Below are 12,923 nucleotides of genomic sequence, written 5' to 3'. Positions count from 1 at the left end.
TCTTTCATCAGGTATTTATACATACTGATAAGGTGCTACCTGAGCTGTCCTTTCTCCAGGTTGAACAGTCACAACTCTTTCAGCCTCTCTTCATATGAAAGATGATCATAGAATCATACAATGCTTTGGGATGGAAAGGTCCTTCAAAGGTCATTTTGTCCAACATGCCCTGCAGTAAGCAAGGAGCAGGGACATCTTCAGATAGAGCAGCTGAGAGCTCTGTCCAACCTGACCTGGAATGTTTTCAGAGATGAGACATCTATCACCTCTCTGGGCAACTTGTTCCAGTGTTTCACCACCCTCACTGTAAAAATTTTCTCCCTTATATGTATCTACTCTAAATCTCCCCTCTTTTAGTTTAAAACCATCACCCCTTGTCCTGTTGCAACAGGCCTTGCTAAAAAGACTGTCCCCCTCTTTCTTAGAAGCCCCCTGTAAGTACTGGAAGGCCACAATAAGTTATCCCTGGAGTCCTTTCTTCTCCTGGCTTAACAACTCTTACTCTCTCAGCCTGTCATCACAGCAGAGGTGCTCCATCCCTCTGATCATTTTTGTTGCCCTCCTCTGGACCCTCTCTGACAGGTTCATGTCCTTGTGCTGAGGACTCCAGAGCTGGATGAGGCACTCTCGGTGGGGTCTCACCAGAGCAGAGCAGAGTAACAGAATCATCCCCCCTTGATCTGTTGGCCATGCTTCTTTTGATGCAGCCCAGGAGGCAGTGGGCACATTCACCTTCTCATTGTCCAAGCTTTCATTTACCTTCTGTCACAGTGTGAAGGTCATTAATGAAGATATTAAATAGTTGTGGCCACAGTATCAACTCCTGGAGCAGACCACTAGCAGCTGGCTGCCATTGGTTCCACTGGTGTTTTTGAGTAATGTGATAAAGGTGAGACTGCATAACAGTCTTGAGAAAGTCTGTCTGAGGGTTTTATATGGAAGGAAATCGGGTATTTTCACATGTTATGGCCAGTGTTCTTTGGGCCAGAGGTCCAGCGTCCTACTCCGCTACTGAGCCAGTGACCTCGCAGGGAGGCAAGGAAGGCAGTCTCCCCTCCCCATGTCTACCATTCCAGCTGTGAAATAGATGCTGATGGCTATGGGCGTTCAGACTTTGTTAAACCACTCTGAGGTCCTCAGAATGAAGATGCTATAAGGACTTCAGTTATTCTATGCAAAGGATTTTTTTACCATTTTTGGAGTAATATTTCCTAGCTAATGGTTGCTTTACCCTTTCTTCTTCCCCCTTCAGCTCATTTCCTTCATCCCAAAAGAGCTTGAAATATGAGGCTTATTTTATGCTGACTTTTCTCAAAAAAAAAACCCCAAGCAAACCCAAAAAACCAAACCAAACAAAAAAAAATCCCCACAAAATATTGCCAAAAGGAAACACGCCCCACAGTTTTTCATTATAGAATCCTTCTTCTTGATTGTCACCAAACCTATTTACTGTAAGAATATTAGTGATTCACATGTAGTTCTTCTTGGAACAGATTTACATATTTATTAAATCTGATTCTAATAGGATGTGTGTGCTGCAGTGCTCTGGCTTATGTACACTGCAGAAGCGGTGGCAGTCTTTTATTCTGAGTTATGCAGTGCAAATTGGTTACAAGCGTAGAAGAAAATGTAATCATTTTAGGAATAAACTTTATTTGGGAGAGAAATTTGCTCTAGATACACGGGAGGTGGGAGAAGATGAAGTTCAGGAGGGAGTTTCTTTGGAAAACAAAGGAGGATGTACCCCAAGTATTACCTTGCTCTTCCTTTTTTTTTTTTTTTAAAGAAGTGTGATTTTTTTTTTTTTTTAAGTGTACCTTTTTTGGTTAAATGTAGACTGTAGTCTCTAAATATGCTAAAATAGTGGACTCTTACTTATTCTTGAATTGTGTTAACTTCAGGCTTCCTGGGTTATGATCTTTGTTTGCAATGTGAAGACTGTGATGAGACATCAAAGATACTTAAAATATCTTAGCCAAGAAAATGAGCTACTAGCACACCACTACAGTTATGCAGTACCTGGTTTACTTTATGAACAACTAGTATTAACAGTCTTAATCTCTTTGATTAATGCAGGATAGTACTGGAATGAAGTTGTGGAAGAAACGGTGGTTTGTGCTCTCAGATCTGTGTCTCTTCTACTACAGAGGTAAGTTCCATTCAGGAGAGCTTTGTTTGCTAATTTTACTGGAAGCAGATAAATTTTGACACACCATTCAAATGTAGGAAGTAAGAAGCTGCTACTTAATGGATTAAAATAGATGTATGGCTGTGAATATCCAAGCCAGCTACTTTTATCTTTCTTTTTTTTTTTTTTCTTTCTTAATTACCAGTTTCACATAATTGCTTCCTGCCTGTCAGGTATGCTCAAAGGGCAAACCCAGTCACAGCCACAACTTTTATTAAATTCTGTAGTTTTCTCACTGCATCTCTTGCTTGGAACTGAATATGCCAGGTTAAATCTGATTCTTTTTTTCATGCAAATTAAGTAACTGAAATAGGGATAGGAAAGGGATGGTGCAGGGGAGCTGAAACTCTGCCTTTGGAATGATAAAGAGGACACATATATGCCTTTGGGGAATCTAATCAGCGTTCTTGAATACTTATAAAGTGAAATGTTGTTCAGTTCCATATGCGTAGAAGTTTCTGCTGTATTTGGAACAAGGAGGTCTCTTAATACCCTCATGTAGCTACATCAGACTTACTTTACATGGGAAAAATTAGCTGCTTATAATTCTAGTCTGGAGATACGTATGTTAGAAAACATATTGTTTACATTGCAGATTATTAACTGTAGTGCTCCTGAGGGGATAAAGGAATGGGATTTGTGCATACGGAAACGTATTTAATCCTGAAATAAGGTGTATGCAGCCGTATAGTTTAAAGGAGGTGAAGAGCAAAGAAGATTGTAAAGCATGGCAAATAGGAAAATAAACAGTTAAGGCCAACTGTGGCCTTAACTGCAGATGAAGGGTAAGACAGGGTTTCAGTTTAGGATGAGACTTTAGAATTGGTAGAAGTGATGTTGATGCTGATGATGCTGAAAGCAATGACTGATGGTTTTAAAATGCTGTTCTGTTAAAGTGCAGCATGGGTCTAATCTAATCAAGACAGATCAGGTTGTGAAACAAAACGGCTCTGTAACTGTTCTAGTTAATAAATTTTGAATTATTGAAATATAATCATTAGGCCTTGTTTCTTTACCCCAAGAAGTATGCACAGTTGGATAAAACACTGCCAAGTCAAAATTAGGATATAATTTCAGTCTCGGAGGCATTGATCATGATACAGTTACACTGCAATTTGTGCTTTCTTATATTTAAACAAATCTTTATGCTCTTCCTTCCAAAGGTTCTAAAGAAAGTGCCTCTTAAGAACAGATTAAATTGAGTTAAAACACTGCATACGAAGTATCTCAAAGTAAAACAAAAAAGCAATAAGCAAAACCAACAACAAATAAGATAAGTCTAAACAGCTCTGTAATGTTACTTTTTCATGGCTACATATTAGTGTGCTGAATAAGCTGAAATACAAGCCAAATAGTCTAAATTATTTACGTGATAAACTTAGCTTTTAGGTATCACTCACCAGAAAGCAGTTAAAGCTGATAAACTGTAATGAAACACGCATAGTGGTAGCCTTAAAGGTTTTAGAAATGGCTGCTAAAGTACAAAATCTTGCACTTTAAAATCTGTGATTTTATGTTTTTGATAATTCTGTCTTAGATACTGAAAACAGGGAAAGGGGGGAGTGATGCACTTAATCCCAGATTGCAAACAGTGTTTCTGGTGCACAGTTGTGGTTGCTGGGGTTTTTTGGTTTTGTTAGTAAATCTTACTGAACTTTTACAATTGTGTTATAGTGTTAGTGACTTGAATCTAAGTTAGAGATGAAGAGAAAAAATATTTCATTGTATTTTTTTCAGACCTTAGAGAATACTCTTTTTGTCCACTGTGATATTGGAAGGTTATTGTTGCATCAAGTGAAAGTTCTTAGAGCTAGACAGAAGATCTGCTATTTTTCTGTTGTATTAGTTGTACAGAGCACACAAGTAAAGATGGGTATGGGGCAGGGTAATATCAGTAGATAAAAGCTAGCCTGATTGGAAACAGATTTTTGAAATGTAGAAATGAAATGTAGCAGTATGTCTTTAGCAAAGACCAAAGTCCTCCAGACACGCAGCTGTTCAGTGGAACAAAAACGATCATGTTTTTATATGGCACTAGTGGGTGTGACTTATGTAATAAGTCAAAGTATAATCTAGCAGAAGAAGGGAATTTTTCCCCAAAACAGCAGTCCAAATAAAGTAAATCTCAACACTTGCCATGCATTCTGGGACAGGGAAAAAAATCAGCTTTTTTTCTGTATGTGTGGCTAGCAAGGAGTAAGTATTTGAGAGGGCAAGGTGGAATGGTTTCAGGCATACTGATGAGTACAGTTGAGTACTTGAAAGTAAATCCACTCTGTTCCTTTCTCACCTTTTAATCAGAATAATTTTATACTCAGTTCTCCAATAAAATAACCATCTAAGAAAGCATAATTTTTACATCTAACATGTCATGTGACACAAAAATGGCTGGTCAGAACTTTCTCCATATAAATAACTTAAATGAAAGTTGTGGCTTTTCAGAACTTAGTGAGTAAATGAGAACCGGGAAAAGATCTTTGAATCTGCATGTAAGCAGTTGTCCTTTTGAGCTGTTTACGTGTATTTTAATTGTTACAGTATTAATTTTCCATGCTTGAAACTTTGGAATATCTATGTTTTCGTCTTAATTTCATAGATATGTAGTCATTTGTTGTAGGCAGTATCTTCAACTAAGATAAGTGTAATAGGGCACAGTATCCCGAGATACTGGTTGAAAATAGAAGTTCTGTATCTGAAATACAATTAAGATTGACTCTGTGAATTACATCCAATCATTCCTTTATTAAAGTATAATTGGATTTAAGAGCTAGTTGTGGCTTCAATTAAAATGTCAATTTATTATTGTAATGCATTATTCTAAAATTTTGTGTAAAACAAGATTCTAGAAAAAGGGGTATTTGTTTGGGGGGACATTGTTTTTTGCAGATTCTCTGAAACTTACGCGTTTTTACAAACAGAATGTAACTGAGTGTAAACTCTTCATGGGAATTATAAAAACTTTTAGCTTAATATACCTGATCTCAGAAGAAGAACGTGCGATATTCTCAAAGGCCAACAATCATAAGCGGTATACAGAGTTTCACTGAAGTGTCTGAATCCAAGTATTATGTGTCAAAATGCTTTATTTTGCTAATCAAAGATTGTACATTCACAGATGAGAAAGAAGAAGGAATACTAGGTAGCATACTTCTACCTAGTTTTCAGATATCTGTGCTTTCTGCCGAGGACCATATTAACCGCAAATATGCCTTTAAGGTAAGGGAATAAATTTTTCAGTTTAGTTTTGCCTGAAAGTACAATAGCTTAGTGATCAGATTTGATTTTACTGGGTTATTAAGCAAAACAGGATTGACAAACAGTTTCTGTCTGAGACTGATTTTTGCATAATACAGTAACAGAGGGTTCAAGTATTTAACCTGGTGTAAATATAGACATTATTACTAGAATGAGAAAATGGATCAATGACATTATGACATTTTTCAGTCGTGGATCTTAAGATACTGTGTGGTGTTTTAAAATTGTAGACTGCATCTGCAGCTGGATTTACCCACTAATGAAAGTTCTCTAGTTATTTAGACACAAAGTATCTTTGCATATAAATAAAAATAACATTCTATTATCCCTTAAATAACAGTATTACATTAATTGTTGTTAGAAGCGGTTCACAGCTAATCTTTTTGATCATTATATAATTCACTCTACTAAATACTTTCTCTTGACTTTGTTTTGTTGTATGAGCTCCTTTTGGCTCTTCTTTTGGCCTCCTAAGCAACGCATCATTCATCTACTGTGGTAAGTACAAATTGAACCTTATTGTGTCATTCAGACTGCAAAAATCTATACCAAAAATCTTATTTATAATAATTATATTAATTTACATGAATGGATAGTCAAGATACTTTCTAATAGATCAAAGTAATTTAAGGGCTTTTTATTGAGAGTATTAATGAAGAAGCAGCTGTGATTGAAAAATATAGGCAATTATTTTGAAAATATGAGTGTAACAACAGAGAAACATTGAAGTATTCCTTCCAGTATTTTTTCTGATAATATTAATTGCAGAAATCTTACTATAGAAAACATTAGAATGAGTATACAGTAACATTTGCCTCTTTTCTTTTACAGAATCTTACATTTTTATTACAATGACCATGTCATTTCCAATCAGGCAGCTCATCCAAACATGAGGACCTATTATTTCTGCACAGATACAGGGAAGGAAATGGAGTTGTGGATGAAAGCCATGACAGATGCAGCACTTGTGCAGACAGAGCCTGTGAAAAGGTAGTGTGAACTGACAGAACAGTGGCATAGCGTATTTCTTTCTCATATTTAATTTGTTTTATTTAAATGAAAGGGTGTACCTAAAAATAGAATGAAATTGGCTGAAGTAATTCTCCCTATATTGAAGACCCCTTACTAATTTAACCATGTTGAACCTATGGGTCATCTGTGGGAGAGTTGTTCTTGTTCATCATTAAGTTGTCATCAAATTTATACTTAACTTGATCTGGAGCCCTATGCTTTATGTGTCCATGTGTTAACAATGAAAAGCAAGTTATCACTGGAAGCCATATGTTCTCAGAAACTGAGTATTGTCTGCTGCTGTCTATCCAGTAAGAGTTGTTTTCTGTCTGAGTGTTGTCTTGTGGGTCGGCTCCATGGCATGTATAATGGAAACCTCATCAACTGAAAAAATAAAAGCTCCTCGTTACTGATGGCACAGAATTTATTGCTGATGGCTGCTGTCACTTGATCTGTTCTGCACTCTCTTCCTGCAACACTGGAGCTAAATGAATGGCAGTAATGCTAAGCAATTTTAAGTAAAAAAAAAAAAAATCACATAGGCACAGGTACCAAAGAAAGAAAAGGTGCAGTTTTTGTAGAAAAGTAAGCATATTCAACGTGTTGTCAAAACACAACCATTCTTTCTGAATTTTGTATTGCTTGTGCAAATCATTCCTGTTAAATTGTTCCTGACATTTCTATATTCTATGTTCCAGTATGGTGCTGGCAGACACATAAAATGGAGTGCAGAATGATTAGATAATGACATATGTTTTAATGTTTTGTAAGTTTCTCAGACAAACATAATGAAACTTTTACTTACACCACATTCAGAAAGACAGCAATAAACTAGGAATACTTTTAAATTTGTACCTATGCATCTTTTTAGTGACTTTAGTAATCTTAACCGAAAAATTGAAATCTTAGCTTTCATCTCTAAGATTCTTATATATCTAGATAATGTATGAAATATTTCATTCTCTGCATTGGACAGCATAGTGAAATGGCTTAACAGAAAAATACATTGTTCTCTGTACTTTAAAAATAACACATGTGCTTCAAGGTCTCAGGTGTCATGTCTGCTTTTCCCAAAATTACCAAAAAGATTTCAACCCTTTGAGAGGAAGAGTGGTAGATCCAAAAACCACAATGGCATTTAATCCGAATGTGTATGGTTTCATATTATATATGAAGATGTTATGCTCTTTGTCTCTTGTAAACCCTCCTTGTGTTTGGAAACAGTAGATGTTGTGGGGAAGGGATGAGCAGAATGAGATTGAGCATAAGCAAGTAGATAAAGAATAGTATTTTCACCTTTTAACTTCTCCATTATGAACTTCTAAGAGATTGATGTTAAATGAATGAGTTATCTTGACAAAACATCTCGTTTAACTTAGTGAAGAATAATCTGAAAAATCAGTTTTGGCTTGCATTGTAAGTGTATTGCAGATAACTGTGGTAGCTTACAGGTGGAGAAATGATTAAACCAAGTCAGACCCACTTAATTTCAAACAAAAATCGTGTATTGATTGGATGAGCACTTTGTAGTGGGGATAAAACTGAAGTGTGTCATTCTGAATCCTTTTCTGAACCGGCAAAATTACCTTCATTTGGTATTTGCAATACTGTGAAGATTGAACATTTGAAGAGGACATCTTTGTAGTAGGAAAAATAAGTTAAAGAAGTGTATCTCCATGTGACAGAGCCTCCTTAATAACTGTCATCCTCATGATGTCTCGCATAATAGTCAATTCTCTATAGAAGACATTTAGTAAACTTAACCGTATAGACAGATGCTATTACTTGTGACTTTTTTTTAACATAAGAAGCAATCTAAAATGTTAAGTATCTGCTCTTTTGTGCAGTTCATTAATACACCTGTATAGTCACATTTGCTGCCTCAGAGCCTATCAAGGCACGTAGTGAGCTCGCCATGGTGCCTGGCACAGCTTTACAGGCTAGTCGTCCTTCTACGCTTTAGTGCCATGGCTGCTCTAACAAGACAGATGTGCAGTCCACAGCCGTGAAGGGTGTTCCAGGTTCCCGAAGTGCTTGGCCATGCACTCCTACACCCTTCTTTAAACAGCAGTGCCTGTCCCAGCACTGATGTCTGCCAGTTTCGGGTGTTTAGCAGTGTATGTGCAAATGGTAGGGATTCCCAGTACAGCTGAGCTTATCTAACGCTTGTCATCCAGCTATACATGCTCCTGCAGTCTGCCTTGGATTGCTCCAGGTGCTTATCTGCTTGGAGAATCGATGTAGCACACTGAACAAGTAAAAAAAGCACTCAGCAGCAAAATCAGTAGTTTTCTGCCTGGACATCACAGGTGGGATGGGCTTGCCGATAGCCAAAACAAATGTCAGAAAAACAAGACAAAGAGATTTACATAACACCGTCTTGTTTTAATTCAGGCAAGAAACCTTAGAACAAAACAGAAGTAGGTGTGACCTGTGGAATGTTGTTAGTGGTCTTGAAACAATTGCTTGAGAGAAAATAGATTTCAAGACCAGTGAAGTCTCAAAGACTTCAGTGTTCGTAAGCTATAATATGGAAGAAAATCCTTCAGACATCTGTTTACTAAAGAATTCACCATTTGGCTTTCAAACCAGTTCTTAAAATGAACTGCATAGCGAGATATGAACTTATCCAGAAGAAAAAGTGGTTCTTCCCCGTAAAAATCTGTTAGATATTAAGTATTGTATTACCTCATCTCTAAGTAACCTAAAATTTGGCATGCACATAGCTCTAAGCTTAAATTATTCTGGTTCAGTGAAATTCAGCCAGTACCTTTGTTTCTCAATTCTATTTTTTTTTTGCTAGAGGTTCTTACAATGTTCTGAATGAGGATTTCTAACAGACTAGATACTTATGATACAATAGCTAGAGGTATTGAGAACTTACTTCCTTAAATATTTATGCAAGCTGATGTTGAACCAATCTTAAATGCTTGTTAATATAAATTGCTCAATGAAAACTCAGTTTTTACAGTACGGTTCTTTAAATCTGTAAGTCAGGGTAGTTCACTACTTATGATAGTCTTGGAATCCAAACCCAACAGTCTGTTAAATTGACTGCTTCAGCTTTAAATAATTTCAGAGCTACAATCTGTGTCTTTATTTTTCTGAGGCTCTGAATTCCTTGGAGAGAAGAAAGATAAAAGGGGCATTTAAAACATTAAATTGGGGTGGTTTGCACAATTTTCCATAAAATGTTCTTATTTTCCACATACAGTTAGCCACGTAATACAGAAATGAGGTACTGAGGTGAGAAAATAAAAATGTAACAATTTCTTTTAGAACTGTTCTGCAGTCATAGCAGAAAAACTCCTTTCTGATGTACAGCTGCAGGGAAGGACAGATATTATTTGGTACTATTGACTTTAACTGTAATTACTCCTTTCTAAACATTTTTTGTTTAATTTCACTTATATAGTAAATTAAAGTTTAATAATATACTGAGAGACCTATCAAAAGAGTTAAACATAAATGTTTTAGTCAGTGAGGAACTATTTAAGCTTGTGACTCAAAATAGAACCTCAAACTGCCTCACTGGATTAGCAAAACATCTTTTCATGATGTGCTACTGCAGACCACAGTTAAATTTTATCTCTGAGTACTGATTGCTTGCCTGGGTTCATAAATGCTAATGGCCACCAACATACTGATTTATCATTTTTTCCCTAAATGCAGATTTCTCTAGTCTCCCACGTTTAACAGCATCATTCTTCTGTCCTTTCACTGTCAGCTGTGTTAGAGGCTTTGTTTCCTCGGAGTGATGCAGCATGTCCTAAGAAAATGTTTTGGTTTTTTTTCTCTCCTTCTAGTGTAGTTAGTCTCCCTGAACAGTATAAGCTAAGTTGCCAAAAAAGCACTTGTTAGCATAACAACATCCACAGTGGGGGCTTACTGACGTCACTGTGTTTGGAAAAGATGGCTTGTTCTTTTCAAATGCCTTTGCTTGGCTTTGTTAAATCACAATCCTCACATCCATCTGAAACTTAATTACATCCCCGCACCCAAGCCTTTCAGAATCATTTATTTATATAAACCAGCAGAAAACAGTAGTTTTCCTATATTACTGTTCCATACATGTAACTCTTGTTTGGTTGCAGAAATCTATAAGTTGCATTCAGTATATGATGAAAGATGTGTTCAGTGCTCACTCTTTTGTCTTCTCCCTCTCCCAGCCTCAAAATACCCTGCAAGTATTGTTGAATATGTCTTTGAGAGCAGGATGTAAATATGGAGCCAAATATAAATGTGGATTTATGTTTCTTACATTTACCTATTAGTTTCTGATAATTCTTTCTCATTGGGATCTGTTGATCACACTGAGTTGACTGATAAAATGCACAGTTAATGGAGAGCCCAGAAGTCTGTTTGAATGACAGTCATTCAGCCTCTACACCATTGCAAAGAATGTCTTCATGTTTGGCTCTGCTGTGTATAACCATAGTAACAAGTGATACAGCATAGAGAGTGCATAGAAAAACACGTCTATGATTTTGGGGCTTGTTGATTTTTAATTAAGGACAGTGGAAAGTAGTATGATAGTGAGTCAAACACTGCTAAATCGACTTTGCCACATATCTGATGAATGTCTTTAGAGATGCCACTCTCCCTCTGCGCCACAGATTTTCCATCTGTAAAATAGCAGCTGCTTCTCTGCTGTAAAGCACCTTGAGAAAGATTAGAATAAAGTGCTGCATAAGGGGGTAGGTAGTACTGTTAAGGCATGTTGCGTATATTAATGTCCACGGTTAGGGTTGTTTGCAAGGTAGTCCTTATATTGATTTATAAACTCTTGAGCACTGGCTGAAAACTGAAATTTTAACAGTTCTTTCACTTTGTAGTTGTAGGAAATGGAGTTTTCCATTCACTTTCCTGTTTGTGGAATTCCTTTAGTTTGTGGTAGAACCCTGGGTAGTATGGTTTTGAGGTCGTCAGGAGGAGGTGGTACAGGGTTTTCTCCATAACCTTGGGAAGGAACCTAGGCAGAAATGCTTGGTCTTGGGAATAGTTTTAAGTCTTAGGGGATAAAAATAAAACGAAAACACCAGTTTCTAAACTGCAGTAGGAGATTAGTATACCATTTCTTTGCTGATACTTGGAAGTTGTACAAAAGATGGTGTAGGTATAAAAGTTCCACCACATCAGTCCTCCCCCACTAAAGACCGTAAAAACTTGTTCTACATAGAAATTTTTTCCTAAAACTTATGGTTGGCAGAAATATTATTACCCTCCCCTTTCTGCTAGCAGAAAACATCAGACATAACTAACCTGTGTATTTAATAGTGATGTTTGAGAAAAAAACAGTGTTTTAAAATAACGTTGATGCATATAGCCAAAGAGGTGTTCACGTTAGATTATTGGTATGAATGTTTTCACGTGCAATAGATTTCATGTGTATGTATGCTTTCCTGTCAGCAGCTCAGGAATAATCACTGAAAGAAAAGAACTATTTTTTAGCTACTTACATGAACAGAGTGAATTTTGGAGGACTTTTATAACATTATGAAGTATCAAGCAGAGATCGGGATCATCACAACTGTGTCAGGAAGAGGCATGGGGAAAAAAATCACACCCCTTGTTATCATGCAAAGTGCATAAGCATTTCATTCTAACTCACATTCAGTATGCAGAGGACATAGATGTCTTACTGTTTCTGACTGATACGTTTGAAATGGTGTACTAGTCGAGGCAGGAGTCTCTTGTTTCTTTTCATGTCATGGAGGATTCATAGCAATAATAGGGTGGTAATGGGACATGCATTTAAAATTAAGTGTCCAATATTATTAGTGGTGGGTAGTATTTTATAAGGACCTTACAGTTTTCAGCTCTTTATGTATTTGCTGGAGTTCTATCCCAAATAGTTGTCGGCCTGTTGGAAATTCACAGCTTAAATAATCTGTTGGGGAAGTGTAGAATTCAGCCTCTTGTTCAAGGTGAGGTAAACAAAAATAGTTACAGCTACGTGTGTAGTTAATCTAGTTGGAACTAGAGTATTTTTCAGAGGAATGGTCATACTTGAGCTCTTGGTCAGTTGTGCATGTGATGGCCTGTTTACACACGAGTTAGGCATTTGAACTGGACAGATTTCTAAAGATGAAAAATGCATTTCAAAAATGCAAAACAGTGTGAAAGGCTAATTTGACATCTTCTTAAAATAAAATTTTGTTCTTGATTTGGTTTTATAGAGAGTTGTAATCTTAAAGAATTATATCTCTTCCCCTTCTTTCCTCCTGTACCAAAAAATGTTGGTCAAAACATTTTGGTGGGGTTATTTCCTAGCAAACTGGGGAAAAAAAAAAAAATAAGGTCACTATCTGAGCTGGATGTTCTGTTCATGTCCCAGTATGGAAAAAGACAGACCTGCTTCTCATTTTGAAATTTTAAAAGAAGATAGCTAATAGCACCACATGCATTCTGTATTTGTGTAAGTAATGTAAAGCAGTAACTGTTCTAAAAATATCATTTTTGTGGTACA

General features: G+C 36.5%; 1 protein-coding gene across 1 annotated transcript in view; it reads left to right on the top strand.

The window, feature by feature from the left end:
- Positions 1 to 12,923, top strand: part of PLEKHA5 (pleckstrin homology domain containing, family A member 5) — a 158,325-nt gene that overhangs the window by 101,041 nt on the left and 44,361 nt on the right. Inside the window, exons 5-7 of the mRNA XM_010137880.1 lie at positions 2,077 to 2,149; positions 5,304 to 5,404; positions 6,318 to 6,433. Of these exons, the coding sequence (XP_010136182.1) occupies positions 2,077 to 2,149; positions 5,304 to 5,404; positions 6,318 to 6,433 (290 nt within the window). The remainder of the gene's footprint in view (positions 1 to 2,076; positions 2,150 to 5,303; positions 5,405 to 6,317; positions 6,434 to 12,923) is intronic.

Source organism: Buceros rhinoceros, unplaced genomic scaffold (genome assembly GCF_000710305.1).
Source record: "Buceros rhinoceros silvestris isolate BGI_N320 unplaced genomic scaffold, ASM71030v1 scaffold1006, whole genome shotgun sequence".
Taxonomy (NCBI): domain Eukaryota; kingdom Metazoa; phylum Chordata; class Aves; order Bucerotiformes; family Bucerotidae; genus Buceros; species Buceros rhinoceros.
The sequence above is the reverse complement of the archived record's forward strand: the minus strand, read 5'-3'. Positions and strand labels throughout refer to the sequence as shown.